A 16,678-nucleotide genomic window follows, 5' to 3' on the forward strand; every position below is an offset into this window, starting at 1 on the left:
AACTCATTGTCTCTTTTGATTTCATTCACATTTGTAACTCTGACTCTGAACCTCTCGTCAGGTCAGAGTCCACACGAGTCATACACAGATTTGCAAAAATAAGAGATTTGTCCCGGATTTGTGTGTTAAAGTATTGAATGATTTGCCTTTCGTCTATATTTGTTTCAAGAAACAAAACACTCATCAAAAATAACAAAGATGCGTTTATGTAGTAAGTAAGTAACACATCTGTCCATAATCTCACTGCAGCGTCACAGTCATGTTCAGACTTCACACTCTGACCTGTGTTTTGACCTGTGGCTCCTGACCCGTCCAGGTTTGACCTGGTTTGGATGTTTTAGCTCCACTTTTAGCACAGCTCTAACGTCCACATACAGTGTCCACATACAGTGTCCACATACAGTGTCCACATACAGTGTCCACATACAGTGTCCTCTCGTCCAGGTGTTTCCCAAAGCCACACGTCTCTTTCCCGCTCAGACCTCTGCTCAACACTGTAGTGTGAGTCTGCCCTGATCACTGAAGAGACGCTCCAGCAGCACCACAGCGCTGAGCAGGACGGGGTTCTAGCAATAAAAACGCCATAAATTAAATATAAATTAGAAATGTTTTGTGGAGCGCACAGAGTATTTCTCTCCTGTCACTGGAGTGTTGGGCGCCGGGTCATTTCCACAAGAGTTTGACTGAATCCAGATAAAAATCAAAGATCGATAGTTACCACAGTTTTGAGCTTCATCTTAAAATCTATGACATGCAGTACTTGATATTTGGAGGGGGCAGCAGTTCCCCGCCAGGTGCTTATTCTACCGGAAACTAAGAAGAAGAAGAGGAAGTCAGCAGTAGGTGGCGGAAATGCCCCTCTCCATGGTGCTACCTGCATCAACCCCAGAAGAAGAAGAGGAAGAAGAAGAAGAAGAAGGTCAGGCTGGTTCCGTAACTCTCCACGAAGTCCGCGCAATTACAAAAGCGGCTCTGCGGCTCCTGGACTGACGGACCCTGGTCACGTGGCTCCTCTGCTGTAGTGGTCCTCCGTGACTGTCCTCTCTGCGGCCCCCGGGCAGCTCTGCGGTGACACCGGGCTCTGCGGCACCGGGATGAGCGCCCTGAAGACCGTGCTGACCTCCTCCGCCATCGTGGGTGTGCTGGGGGTGGGCTACGGGATGTGGTCAATCATCTCCCCGGGGGAGTCTCGCAGGAGGGACCTGCTGAGGGTCAGTGTCTTCACCTTAACATCCAGCTCTTTACATCCAGCTCTTTACATCCAGCTCTTTACATCCAGCTCTTTACATCCAGCTCTTTACATCCAGCTCTTTACATCCAGCTCTTTACATACAGCTCTTTACAGCTCTTTACAGCTCTTTACATCCAGCTCTTTACATCCAGCTCTTTACATCCAGCTCTTTACATCCAGCTCTTTACAGCTCTTTACAGCTCTTTACATCCAGTTCTTTACATCCAGTTCTTTACATCCAGTTCTTTACATCCAGCTCTTTACATCCAGCTCTTTACATCCAGCTCTTTACAGCTCTTTACAGCTCTTTACATCCAGTTCTTTACATCCAGTTCTTTACATCCAGTTCTTTACATCCAGTTCTTTACATTCAGTTCTTTACATCCAGCTCTTTACATCCAGCTCTTTACATCCAGCTCTTTACATCCAGCTCTTTACAGCTCTTTACAGTTCTTTACATCCAGTTCTTTACATCCAGTTCTTTACATCCAGTTCTTTACATCCAGTTCTTTACATCCAGTTCTTTACATTCAGTTCTTTACATCCAGCTCTTTACATCCAGCTCTTTACATCCAGCTCTTTACAGCTCTTTACAGTTCTTTACATCCAGTTCTTTACATCCAGTTCTTTACATCCAGTTCTTTACATCCAGTTCTTTACATTCAGTTCTTTACATCCAGCTCTTTACATCCAGCTCTTTACATCCAGCTCTTTACAGCTCTTTACAGTTCTTTACATCCAGTTCTTTACATCCAGTTCTTTACATCCAGTTCTTTACATCCAGTTCTTTACATTCAGTTCTTTACATCCAGCTCTTTACATCCAGCTCTTGCACCTGACAAAACCTCAGAGAAAGAGAAATGTCATATTGTGGAATATTCCAGCCAAAGGAACAACATTTCCATGGAAACGAGCTGGAGGCTCGTGACAGAGCCACTGGTCAGAGACTTTCCTCTGAATGGACCAGCTTCTGCTGGACCAGTCTGACCTTTGACCCCATCAGCCTGTTTCACTTTAGACCTCTATATTATATACATACAGTACATATATACATACAGTACATACATATACATACATATACATACAGTACATACATATACATACAGTACATACATATACATATATACATACAGTACATATATACATACAGTACATACATATACATACAGTACATACAGTACATACATATACATACAGTACATACAGTACATACATATACATACAGTACATACATATACATACATATACATACAGTACATACATATACATACAGTACATACATATACATACAGTACATACATATACATATATACATACAGTACATATATACATACAGTACATACATATACATACAGTACATACATATACATACAGTACATACATATACATACATATACATACAGTACATACATATACATATATACATACAGTACATATATACATACAGTACATACATATACATACAGTACATACATATACATACAGTACATACATATACATATATACATACAGTACATACAGTACATACATATACATACAGTACATACATATACATACAGTACATACAGTACATACATATACATATATACATACAGTACATATATACATACAGTACATATATACATACAGTACATACATATATACATACAGTACATACATATACATATATACATACAGTACATACATATACATACAGTACATACATATACATATATACATACAGTACATATATACATACAGTACATATATACATACAGTACATACATATACATACAGTACATACATATACATACAGTACATACATATATACATACAGTACATATATACATACAGTACATACAGTACATACATATACATACAGTACATACATATACATATATACATACAGTACATACATATATACATACAGTACATATATACATACAGTACATACATATACATACAGTACATACATATACATACAGTACATACATATACATATATACATACAGTACATACAGTACATACATATACATACAGTACATACATATACATATATACATACAGTACATACAGTACATACAGTACATACATATACATATATACATACAGTACATACATATACATCAAATCAAATCAATTTATTTTTGTAAGGCCCAAAATCACAACAACAGTTGCCTCTGAGGGCCACAGGGAGAAATTAATCAACAATGTCTGTGGTGGCGATGGAGTCAGACAATGTCTGTGGTGGCGAGGGACGATGTCCCAGGGTCCTCTGTCCTTAGACTCTCCTTCTCGGCCAGGAAAAACTACAAAAAAAACCTCTTTGGGAAAAAAGCGTAGAAACCTGGAGGAGTTCCAGTGAAGGAGAGATCCGACTCTCACAGACGGACACGAGGGAGACTGGAGCTGGAGCCACTCTTCAGGCAGATGAGGGACCGTCCACACAGGGCAGGGACCACTTCACCAGGGGAGGGGCATCTGGGTCCACAGGACCTCAGGAGTGAGAGAAAGAAAAAGAAGGCGGTGAACAGTTTGCAAGTGGAATTAAAAAATAAATATTGTTTGATAGAATAAGTAGTCAGAAGAAGAGGATAGTGCTCAACCTGTCATACTTCCCCCAGCACAGTTACTCCTAGGGCAGCGTAGCTGAAGCTGTGGGTTTATGTTTCTGTTCCTAACTACTCTGACCATAAGCGATTTCGAAGAGGAACGTTTTAAGCCTGGACTTAAATGAAGAGACTGTGTCAGCATATTTAACATGGGTCGGGAGCTGATTCCATAACACAGGAGCTTGGTAGCTAAACGCTCTACCTCCTACAGTACTTTTAGAGACTCTTGGCACCACCAGAAGTCCAGCATTCTGAGAGCGAAGAGCTCTGTTTGGATGATATGGTTCTATAGCATCTTTGAGGTCGGATGGGGCCATGTCATTTATGGCTTTGTAGGTCAAGAGTAGAATTTTAAATTTGATTCTAAACTGGACAGGAGCCAGTGAAGAGACTCCAGCACCGGCGTAATGTGCTCTCTTCTTTTTGTTCCTGTTAGTAATCTTGCTGCTGCATTTTGAACCAGTTGAAAGCTTTTTATGGAGCTTTTAGGACACGCTGTGAGCAGGAGTTACAGTAGTCTAATCTAGTCGTTACAAATGCATGGATAAGTTTTTCGGCATCACTTTTAGGCAGGATTCTTCTGATTTTGGCTCTTGTTGTGCAAATGGAAATAGGCTGTTTTACAAGCTTTATTTATATGAGCTTTAAATGAGAGCTCCTGGTCAAATAAGACTCCAAGGTTTCTTACAGTAGAACTGGAGGCTTCACTGACATTGTCCAGTGTGACTATCTGCTCAGATAGAACGTCTCGTAGATGCTTAGGGCCAAGCACAATGACCTCGTTTTTTTCAGGGTTAAGAAGCAGGTAGTTTAGTGTCATCCAGGTTTTTATCTCCTTCACACAAGTACTAAGTCTGTCTACTTGATCGCTCTGATCAGGTTTCATTGATAAATACAGCGTATTTAGTGTCGTCTGCATAGCAGTGGAAGTTAATGCCATGTGACCTGATCATGTGACCTAACAGCAGCATATAAAGAGTAAACAGAATTGGACCCAGTACTGACCCCTGAGGCACACCGTAAATTACTTTAGAGCATGGTGAGGAGCTCTGGTTTACATTAACAAATTGGAACCTATCAGATAGATAGGATTTAAACCAGCTGAGGGCTGTTCCTCCAACACCTACATCACATTCTAACCTCTGCAGTAGAATGTTGTGGTCGATGGTGTCAAACGCTGCGCTGAGGTCCAACAGAACCAGGATTGAGACCAGTCCATCATCAGCGGCTAATAACAAATCATTTGTGACTTTAACTAGTGCAGTTTCAGTGCTGTGGTGGGCTCTGAACCCTGCTGTGGTGGGCTCTGAACCCTGCTGTGGTGGGCTCTGAACCCTGCTGTGGTGGGCTCTGAACCCTGCTGTGGTGGGCTCTGAACCCTCCTGTGGTGGGCTCTGAACCCTGCTGTGGTGGGCTCTGAACCCTGACTGGAAAACTTCAAATAAGTTATTGTCCTGCAGGTGGCGACAAAGCTGTTTTACTACAACTTTTTCAAGGATTTTAGAGACGAACGGAAGATTTGAAATAGGTCTGTAGTTTACCAATAGGTCGGGATCTAGATGAGTCTTTTTCAGAAGAGGTTTAATGACGTCATGTTTGAAGGACTGTGGAACATAGCCACTTTGGAGTGAAGTATTTATTATAGTAAGAATAGGGTCTATAATTAGGGGGAGAATGTCTTTGAGGAGTCTGCTTGGAATGGGGTCCAGGACACAAGTTGAGCTTTTAGAGGACATGATGGCTGAAGTTATCTCTGCTTGATCAACAGCTGTGAACCTTTCTAAGTTTACAGGTGGATTTATATGGGACATTAGTTTTACAGCTTGGGCTAGTTCAGGGCTAATAGCGGGGGTAATTTCATCTAATTTATCTCTGATTGTTTTTATTTTATTGTTAAAAATAGGAGGAAATCATCAGAGCTGAGTGTAGCTGGGAGTGAGGGCTCTACTGCACTGTGACAGTTTGTTAGCCTAGCTACAGTGCTGAAAAGGAATTTAGTGTTACTTTTGTTGACTTCTATTAGATTTGAATAATATCTGGTTTGGGAGACGCAGAGCTGCTTATAGGACAGCAGGCAACTTTTCCATGTTTTTAGGGATTCTTCTGTGTGAGAGCGACGAAATAATCCCTCTAACTTTCTAACTTTTTGTTTATGTGAACGCAGTTCTTGGTTGTACCATGGGGAGGCGCGCTTTGGCCTAATGACCTTCTGTTTTAACGGCGCTGCAACATCAAGAGCAGACTTCAGAGAATTCATGGTCAAGTCGACAAATTGATCACTTATACTGGGACTAAAACTGTTCTCAGCAGGATCACATGACATGATCACATGACATGATCGCATGACGTGATCACATGACATGTCACTGAATATTGGCTCTATTATTTCTTTGAATTTTGAGATAGATTTTTCAGATATTGTCCTTTTCATTATAACTTTATTTTGTGGGACTGGATGATCTTTAAGAATAAACTGAAAGGTAATTATGAAATGATCTGACAATATAGGGTTTTGAGGGAGGACAATGAGGTCACTAATCTCTGTTCCATACGTTAGGACAAGATCCAGAGTGTTCTTATGAGTGTGAGTCGGTTTATTTACATTCTGAGTGAAACCAATGCTGTCTAACAAGGCGCTGAAGGCATTACTGAGAGCGTCATCACTCATGTTCACGTGGATATTAAAGTCTCCAGCTATGACTATTTTATCCCAGGCTAACACTAAGTTTGATATAAAGTCAGAAAACTCTCTTAAAAACTCTGAATAGGGACCAGGAGGTCGGTAGATAACTATGAACAAAACTCCTTTTTGGTTTTTCATATTTGGACATGTGATTGACAGCATAAGGCTTTCAAATGAAATATTCATTTCTAATGAAAATATTACAGTGTCTGACATCGACTTCGCGAGGTCACACACCGCGGCTACTTAAACTTTGAGCACCTCTGATTGTCTCCGCCGGGCGTCGTTACCGCCTGCGTGAATCACGACTCGCCGGAAACGGGTCCTGCTCCGCTTTAAGATCCTAAGGTTTCCTTCGATGTCACCCATTCTGGCCCCCGGGTAACACCTAACGCTAGCAGCTGGCAGCTTCACGTCTCTGACAATAGAACTCCCGAGTTCCTAGAGTTTCTCTAGTGTGTTCAGCGGGCGTGTGATCGCTGAGGGGAGAAAACCTATTATAGACGTGAAGCTCACGGCGCTCTAAGGTTCGGTGTTTAGCGCCTTGTCCCCTCCGAACTGTCACAAATTGGTCCCTATTCTGTTCCTGGTCTAGTCCCGGCTGCACGGGAGACGCTTAGGGGCTGAGCTCGGCCTTACTGCTACTGCTAATGCTAATTCTACGCCCTGCAGCGCGGTCCGGTAGCCCTCGCGCTAAAACCGAACTATAACTGGACTAGCTCCTCTAAACAGCGGATCCGCGCTTCTAACTCCGTAACCCTGGCAACCAAAGCTACCGCTACACTGCACTTCACGCACTGTCATGGAATTAGACATACACCGATGCTATTCCGTAACACATCGAGAACACAATTCAACCTAGAATATGAAACGACACAGAAACATCAGACATTTGTGTGGCATGCATGGGAGAAAACGCGGGGACTGTGTCAGCCAAGCCGTTGTAAGGACCCTGGCTGACCCTCCTGCGTCTCACCCCGTTTTTTCCCATGCTGGTTGGTTTTATTAGATATTCTGGAATAGGCGGGTCACATTTCTCATTGGTCAGCCTCACATCAAGGCACTTGGTATTTTTCCGTAGAGATAAAGCCTGCAAGGGGGGGTGCAACTCCCCCCCTGGGGCAACATTCTTTGGCCCTTTATGATACCTTCACAAACAAATGCAGTTTGTCACACACCCGTTCTTCTCTTAGACTAATGATGCAGATAAAATATCACTATTATGCAGATAAAATACATCACAGAAATATACTCATATATTCACATTTTATCACATTTCCCTCCTGTTTATCAAAGCATTAGTCTACTGTCTCATATGCCAAACACATTATTCTTTTCAGTTTTCAACATGTCTTTCATATTGGTGTTAAAATGACACTTTTACACTCAAAAAGTTAATTCACATTCTTCAACATTCAACACACTCCTTTTCTCTCGGCCCACAACATGTCTACAGCATTACTGTCCTAAATTTTGAGTCAGATTGGTTAATCTCTGTAATTTGACAAACAGACAATTTATCTTGTCTATAATTTGTGCGGTGTGATGGGAAATATAGAAGTACAAGCGGAAAGCCCTTAAACCCACTGCTCTCTGGTCAGTCAGTTTGACTCGTCAGGGACCTCTGGACACCCCAATAGAATCAAATACGTAGTATCAGGTGCTACTGGGACCAGACTGTCCACTAACCTCTCGACCTTGACCCTGCGGTATGGTTCTGGGTGATGCTGGTCTTTGTTATGACCATGGCTGGCCACAAAAGGGATACATAGACACAACGTCCCACAAGTGTCCCCACATCACCATACGTCCTCTCAGCACTGTGTCCCCACACCACCATACGTCCTCGCTTGGTTTCTTAAGAGACCTTCTTCCGCTGCTCGCTTCGGTCACACCTATGACACATATGAACTGGTACATTCCCCATCTCAATTCATAATCTCATTAACATCGCATGTAGTTATGTTGTAGCAGATAAAACTCTCTTAGTTAGTGCAAACAACAGTGGCTGTGGTGTAATATGCCATTGTGTTTCTTCAGCCTCTGTCATGTCAATTGTACATTGTACATTATACATTATACATTTCATAACCTTTCATAAAGTTGATCACTTATTTTCTTCCCTCTATTTTCCATTTACCGGTATACACAGTTGTGTATTTTGATCGATTGTCCCGATTGTCCCGAATGTCCGGTGCATAATACAGGTGTTCAGCACCCATATTACCGTCATCGCTGTGATGATTATAACTGTTGATTCTTTTTCGCAGAGTATGGTACTCTGCGCACCGTAGCCTCTGGCTCTCGTTTATCATAGCAGAGTATCGTACTCTACCGTAGACTCTGGACAAAACTCATACAAACGAAGTCCTGCGTCTGCGATGTTATGGATCTGCCGCTGTGTTGTCCAGACATTTCTCTCACTTTCCCATGAGAGCACCCATGTTCTCGTCCCTCCAATGGTCGGTGTGAGGACGACACGGTGTGGCTCCGTCCACTTTGCTCCGTCTCTGTAAACACCACATCTCCAACACGTTCTGCTGTGGTGATAAACAAAGTATTTTCGACAGTTCAGTGTATTTCAAACAGTTTTCTTGTTTACAATTTTTTTTTTTTTAGTAATTATTGATTCGGACACAATTCAACTTAGAATATGAGTATATGAGTTTTGTGTATATGATGCGTAAATAGTGTGTATAATTCGTGGATTAATCGGTAAAAGGCTCTAAGAACGAACAGCTCTGAAAACGCGACACACTCACCGGAAATGACAGTACATACATATACATATATACATATACATACATATACACATTCATCCTAAATCCTGGGCTTGAGGGAAATAGAATTCTTCACCTGATCTTGACTTGATTCTCAAACCTCAGACTGTGACTAATGATAGTTTCCAAATCAATTAATCCAGCAATAATTTTATTGAGTAATTGATCAGTTGTTTAGACGGCTAAAAACCTATTTGTCTATATTTGCATGTGGTGCATGTGATACATGTGATGCATGTGATGCATGTGGTGCATGTGATGCATGTGATGCATGTGGTGCATGTGATGCATGTGGTGCATGTGATGCATGTGGTGCATGTGATGTATATGATGCATGTGATGCATATTTCTGATGTTCACGAGGTAATCTGCAGTGACCACCTTTGTCCACTGGTTGGCAGTGTTGGATAAGAACTGTAGCTTTACATTTAGAGCTAAAATATTCTATTTTATGAACATTTGACATGTTAATAAAATAGAATATTTGAATATACAGTATGTAAGTATGTGAGTCTGTCTTTCATATTTATCACATTTACAGCACATGTTTCCATGGAAACAGAAAGTTCAAACCACACTACGAGACATTCTCCATAAGATGGATGCACTTTATGACATACTCTAATATTATAGCTATACATTTCTTACTTAGACACAAGTAAACATAAAATGGTAATGGCAAGTAAACATAAATGGGGATGAAATCCAAACCTCTCTGACCTGTCTGACCTGTCTGACCTCTCTGACCTCTCTGACCTCTCTGACCTCTCTGACCTGTCTGACCTCTCTGTCCTGTCTGACCTCTCTGTCCTCTCTGTCCTGTCTGACCTCTCTGACCTCTCTGTCCTCTCTGACCTCTCTGACCTCTCTGACCTGTCTGACCTCTCTGACCTGTCTGACCTCTCTGACCTCTCTGACCTCTCTGTCCTGTCTGACCTCTCTGACCTCTCTGACCTCTCTGACCTCTCTGACCTCTCTGACCTCTCTGACCTGTCTGACCTCTCTGACCTGTCTGACCTCTCTGACCTGTCTGACCTCTTTGACCTTGTGTTTCACTGGCCCAAACCAGCCCTGACCAGACAGAAGAGTCGAGGCTACAAGATCTCAAAAAGATGAACATATTACATGAGAACCTGGGGCGACCCAACAACTTGCAGCCCTCAGGGGCCTGAGCTGAGGGCCGTGTTCATGACTCTACTGTAGAAAGACCACGGCACCCATGGGAGACGTCCCAGATCACATGGGAGACGTCCCAGATCACATGGGAGACGTCCCAGATCACATGGGAGACGTCCCAGATCACATGGGAGACGTCCCAGATCACATGGGAGACGTCCCAGATCACAGCTGATGACCAACATCTCCCAATGTTCTGTCCTGAAGAGACCAAGTGACGTCTAGTGTGGACTTCATGCCCATCGCTCCTGGCCATGGCCTGGGGGCCGGGGACCTGGGGCCGGGGGCTTTCACCCAGGCTCAGACGCTCTTGTGTTTTAATGCTGGACAGTGACTGGACGTTGGTTTGACCCAGAACAGATGCTGTTCCAGAAAATAGTTTGTGAAATATAAAAATGACATTTATGTGGGATGAATATGCAGATCAATGATTCGCAGCTGTAAGTTCATAGTGAGCGTTTCGCTGGTGGAACGATGTCCAGAGACTAATCCTCTAATGTTGTGACGCAGGATCTGCCCGAGGCCGACGCCCACAGGATGGACGAGTCCAGGAGGAGGACGGCCCTGGTCATGCAGGTCCTGAAGGACGCGTCCGAGACCAACGAGAACATCGCACGCTCCAGATGAACAGCTCCGCCCCCTGGAGGACACGAGGAGCATGTGCGGGACGTCCTGCTGCGGCGTCACTAAATGAAGTGTATTTAAGTCAGATGTGACATATGGACGGTCACTACTGTGTTTGCAAATAAAATACTCTTAAAACAATCAGACACTGGTAAAATGGAATCTCCTGACTCTGACTCTGAGCCTACGTGTTTATTTTGATTTTTTATAAGGAAACATACATGCCAGGGGGCGGGGCTTATTACAATTACAGTTACATTTTATACATCAAAAACATTAGAAATGGCTTTTGGTTTAAACTTTTGGAAATGTTTTTCTTTCTTTACATCTTTGTCTCACAATCATTCGAACTATGTCAGATATTTTGATATTATGCCACGCCCCTATTCTATATCATAAATGCCCAGATTCTTTATCATTCATTTGAAAAAGTCAAACCTGGACATGGTATAGATTCATTACAGTGAAATATGAAATAACTCAAATAGAGAATAAAACCAAACATTTCAGTGTCGCTCAAGATCAATATATATATGTTTTGATATATATATATATATATATATATATATATATCAAAACATATATTTTACACAGAAAAGTTTGTTCATTTCTGTTCTCAATGTTGAATGAAGCCCAGGGGCCATGGAAGCTCAGGGGCCATGGAAGCTCAGGGGCCATGGAAGCTCAGGGACCATGGAAGCTCAGGGGCCATGGAAGCCCAGGGGCCATGGAAGCCCAGGGGCCATGGAAGCTCAGGGGCCATGGAAGCCCAGGGGCCATGGAAGCCCAGGAGAAACATGGGGGTCAGAGCAGCCACAGTCACATGGGGGTCAGAACAGTCACATGGGGGTCAGAGCAGTCACATGGGGGTCAGAGCAGCCACAGTCACATGGGGGTCAGAGCAGTCACATGGGGGTCAGAGCAGTCACATGGGGGTCAGAGCAGTCACAGTCACATGGGGGTCAGAGCAGTCACATGGGGGTCAGAGCAGTCACATGGGGGTCAGAGCAGTCACATGGGGGTCAGAGCAGTCACATGGGGGTCAGAACAGTCACATGGGGGTCAGAGCAGTCACATGGGGGTCAGAGCAGTCACATGGGGGTCAGAACAGTCACATGGGGGTCAGAACAGTCACATGGGGGTCAGAGCAGTCACATGGGGGTCAGAACAGTCACATGGGGGTCAGAGCAGTCACATGGGGGTCAGAACAGTCACATGGGGGTCAGAGCAGTCACAGTCACATGGGGTTCAGAACAGTCACATGGGGGTCAGAGCAGTCACATGGGGGTCAGAACAGTCACATGGGGGTCAGAGCAGTCACATGGGGGTCAGAACAGTCACATGGGGGTCAGAGCAGTCACATGGGGGTCAGAACAGTCACATGGGGGTCAGAACAGTCACATGGGGGTCAGAACAGTCACATGGGGGTCAGAACAGTCACATGGGGGTCAGAGCAGTCACATGGGGGTCAGAGCAGTCACATGGGGGTCAGAACAGTCACATGGGGGTCAGAACAGTCACATGGGGGTCAGAGCAGTCACATGGGGGTCAGAACAGTCACATGGGGGTCAGAGCAGTCACATGGGGGTCAGAACAGTCACATGGGGGTCAGAGCAGTCACAGTCACATGGGGTTCAGAACAGTCACATGGGGGTCAGAGCAGTCACATGGGGGTCAGAACAGTCACATGGGGGTCAGAGCAGTCACATGGGGGTCAGAACAGTCACATGGGGGTCAGAGCAGTCACATGGGGGTCAGAACAGTCACATGGGGGTCAGAACAGTCACATGGGGGTCAGAGCAGTCACATGGGGGTCAGAGCAGTCACATGGGGGTCAGAACAGTCACATGGGGGTCAGAACAGTCACATGGGGGTCAGAGCAGTCACATGGGGGTCAGAGCAGTCACATGGGGGTCAGAACAGTCACATGGGGGTCAGAACAGTCACATGGGGGTCAGAGCAGTCACATGGGGGTCAGAGCAGTCACATGGGGGTCAGAACAGTCACATGGGGGTCAGAACAGTCACATGGGGGTCAGAACAGTCACATGGGGGTCAGAGCAGTCACATGGGGGTCAGAACAGTCACATGGGGGTCAGAGCAGTCACATGGGGGTCAGAACAGTCACATGGGGGTCAGAGCAGTCACATGGGGGTCAGAGCAGTCACATGGGGGTCAGAACAGTCACAGTCACATGGGGGTCAGAACAGTCACATGGGGGTCAGAGCAGTCACATGGGGGTCAGAACAGTCACATGGGGGTCAGAGCAGTCACATGGGGGTCAGAACAGTCACATGGGGGTCAGAGCAGTCACATGGGGGTCAGAACAGTCACATGGGGGTCAGAACAGTCACATGGGGGTCAGAACAGTCACATGGGGGTCAGAGCAGTCACATGGGGGTCAGAGCAGTCACATGGGGGTCAGAACAGTCACATGGGGGTCAGAACAGTCACATGGGGGTCAGAGCACACAGGAGCCTGTAGTAATAACTGTGTATTATTCATAAACATAAAGTGTTACTGTTTGTGACTCGACCTCCTGAATGTGGAGTCAGAAGATTCTATTCCAGTTTGTAAGGCCCAAAATCACAACAGTTGCCTCTGAGGACGACAGTGAAAAACAGATTAAACAATGTCCGTGGGGACGAGGGACGATGTCCCAGAGTCCTCTGTCCTTAGCTCCTCCTTCTGTCCTTAGCTCGTCCTTCTGTCCTTAGCTCCTCCTTCTGTCCTTAGCTCCTCCTTCTGTCCTTAGCTTCTCCTTCTCGACCAGGAAAAACTACAAAACCTCCTTGAGAAAAGTATAAACCTGGGTTAGTTCCAGATGCAGGAGGATCTGACTCTCACAGACGAGAGAGAGAGAGGAACTGGAGCCACTCAGGAGGAGAACCAGTTCTTCAGGAGGAGAACCAGTTCTTCACAAAAACAAAAAGTTTCAAGACTATTGTGAGCTACAAACACCTCACATACGGAACATGTTTTTCACCAGAGGAGCGGTCACCAGGACACGGGGGCAGTCACCAGGACACGGGAGCGGTCACCAGGACACAAGGGCGGTCACCTGGACACAGGACACGGGAGCGGTCACCAGGACACGGGGGCAGTCACCAGGACACGGGAGCGGTCACCAGGACACAAGGGCGGTCACCTGGACACAGGACACGGGAGCGGTCACCAGGACACGGGGGCAGTCACCAGGACACGGGAGCGGTCACCAGGACACAAGGGCGGTCACCTGGACACAGGACACGGGAGCGGTCACCAGGACACGGGGGCAGTCACCAGGACACGGGAGCGGTCACCAGGACACAAGGGCGGTCACCTGGACACAGGACACGGGAGCGGTCACCAGGACACGGGAGCGGTCACCAGGACACGGGGGTGGTCACCAGGACACAGGACACGGGAGCGGTCACCAGGACACGGGAGCGGTCACCAGGACACGGGGGCGGTCACCAGGACACAGGACACGGGAGCGGTCACCAGGACACGGGAGCGGTCACCAGGACACAGGACACGGGAGCGGTCACCAGGACACAGGAGCGGTCACCAGGACACAGGACATGGGAGCGGTCACCAGGACACGGGAGCGGTCGCCGGGACCAGGACACAGGAGCGGTCACCAGGACACGGGAGCGGTCACCAGGACACGGGAGCGGTCACCAGGACACGAGAGCGGTCACCAGGACACAGGAGCGGTCACCAGGACACGGGAGCGGTCACCAGGACCAGGACACGGGAGCGGTCACCAGGACACGGGAGCGGTCACCAGGACACGGGACACGGGAGCGGTCACCAGGACACAGGAGCGGTCACCAGGACACAGGACATGGGAGCGGTCACCAGGACACGGGAGCGGTCGCCGGGACCAGGACACAGGAGCGGTCACCAGGACACGGGAGCGGTCACCAGGACACGGGAGCGGTCACCAGGACACGAGAGCGGTCACCAGGACACAGGAGCGGTCACCAGGACACGGGAGCGGTCACCAGGACCAGGACACGGGAGCGGTCACCAGGACACGGGAGCGCTCACCAGGACACGGGGGCGGTCACCAGGACACAGGACACGGGAGCGGTCACCAGGACACAGGAGCGGTCACCAGGACACGGGAGCGGTCACCAGGACCAGGACACGGGAGCGGTCACCAGGACACGGGAGCGGTCACCAGGTCACAGGAGCGGTCACCAGGACCAGGACACGGGAGCGGTCACCAGGACACGGGGGCGGTCACCAGGACACAGGACACGGGAGCGGTCACCAGGACACGGGAGCGCTCACCAGGACACGGGGGCGGTCACCAGGACACAGGACACGGGAGCGGTCACCAGGACACAGGACACGGGAGCGGTCACCAGGCCACAGGACATGGGAGCGGTCACCAGGACACGGGAGCGGTCAACAGGACACGGGGGCAATCACCAGGACACAGGAGCGGTCACCAGGACACAGGAGCGGTCACCAGGACCAGGACACGGGAGCGGTCACCAGGACACGGGAGCGGTCGCCGGGACCAGGACACAGGAGCGGTCACCAGGACACGGGAGCGGTCACCAGGACACGGGAGCGGTCATCAGGAAACGGGGGCGGTCACCAGGACACGGGAGCGGTCACCAGGACACGGGAGCGGTCACCAGGACACAGGAGCGGTCACCAGGACCAGGACATAGGAGCGGTCACCAGGACACGGGAGCGGTCACCAGGACACAGGAGCGGTCACCAGGACACAGGAGCGGTTACCAGGACCAGGACATAGGAGCGGTCACCAGGACACGGGAGCGGTCACCAGGACACAGGAGCGGTCACCAGGACACAGGAGCGGTCACCAGGACCAGGACATAGGAGCGGTCACCAGGACACGGGAGCGGTTACCAGGACACGGGAGCGGTCACCAGGACCAGGACACAGGAGCCGTCACCAGGACACAGGAGCGGTCACCAGGACCAGGACATAGGAGCGGTCACCAGGACACGGGGGCGGTCACCAGGACACGGGGCGGTCACCAGTACACAGGAGCGGTCACCAGGACACGGGAGCGGTCACCAGGACACAGGAGCAGTCACCAGGACACGGGAGCGGTCACCAGGACACGGGAGCGGTCACCAGGACACTGGGCGGTCACCAGGACACAGGAGCGGTCACCAAGACACGGGAGTGGTCACCAGGACACGGGGGCGGTTACCAGGACACGGGAGCGGTCACCAAGACACAGGAGCAGTCACCAGGACACGGGAGCGGTCACCAGGACACGGGGGCGGTTACCAGGACACGGGAGCGGTCACCAGGACACAGGAGCAGTCACCAGGACACGGGAGCGGTCACCAGGACACGGGGGCGGTTACTAGGACACGGGAGCGGTCACCAGGACACGGGAGCGGTTACCAGGACACGGGAGCGGTCACCAGGACCAGGACACGGGAGCGGTCACCAGGACACAGGACACGGGAGCGGTCACCAGGACACAGGAGCGGTCACCAGGACACAGGACATGGGAGCGGTCACCAGGACACGGGAGCGGTCACCAGGACACGGGAGCGGTCAACAGGACACGGGGGCAATCACCAGGACACAGGAGCAGTCACCAGGACACGGGA

General features: G+C 48.0%; 1 protein-coding gene across 1 annotated transcript; it reads left to right on the forward strand.

The window, feature by feature from the left end:
* The first annotated feature begins 890 nt into the window (after positions 1-890).
* uqcc3 (ubiquinol-cytochrome c reductase complex assembly factor 3) lies at positions 891-11,192 on the forward strand. Its single transcript, XM_072432736.1, has 2 exons — positions 891-1,211; positions 10,972-11,192. Exons 1-2 carry the CDS (start codon positions 1,095-1,097, stop codon positions 11,086-11,088), a joined length of 234 nt encoding a protein of 77 aa, XP_072288837.1. The 5' UTR covers positions 891-1,094; the 3' UTR covers positions 11,089-11,192.
* Positions 11,193-16,678: the final 5,486 nt, after the last annotated feature.

The sequence above is a fragment of the Eucyclogobius newberryi genome, unplaced genomic scaffold (genome assembly GCF_026437365.1).
Source record: "Eucyclogobius newberryi isolate DKJ021-1_F unplaced genomic scaffold, fEucNew1.0.hap1 SCAF_6, whole genome shotgun sequence".
Taxonomy (NCBI): Eukaryota; Metazoa; Chordata; class Actinopteri; order Gobiiformes; family Gobiidae; genus Eucyclogobius; species Eucyclogobius newberryi.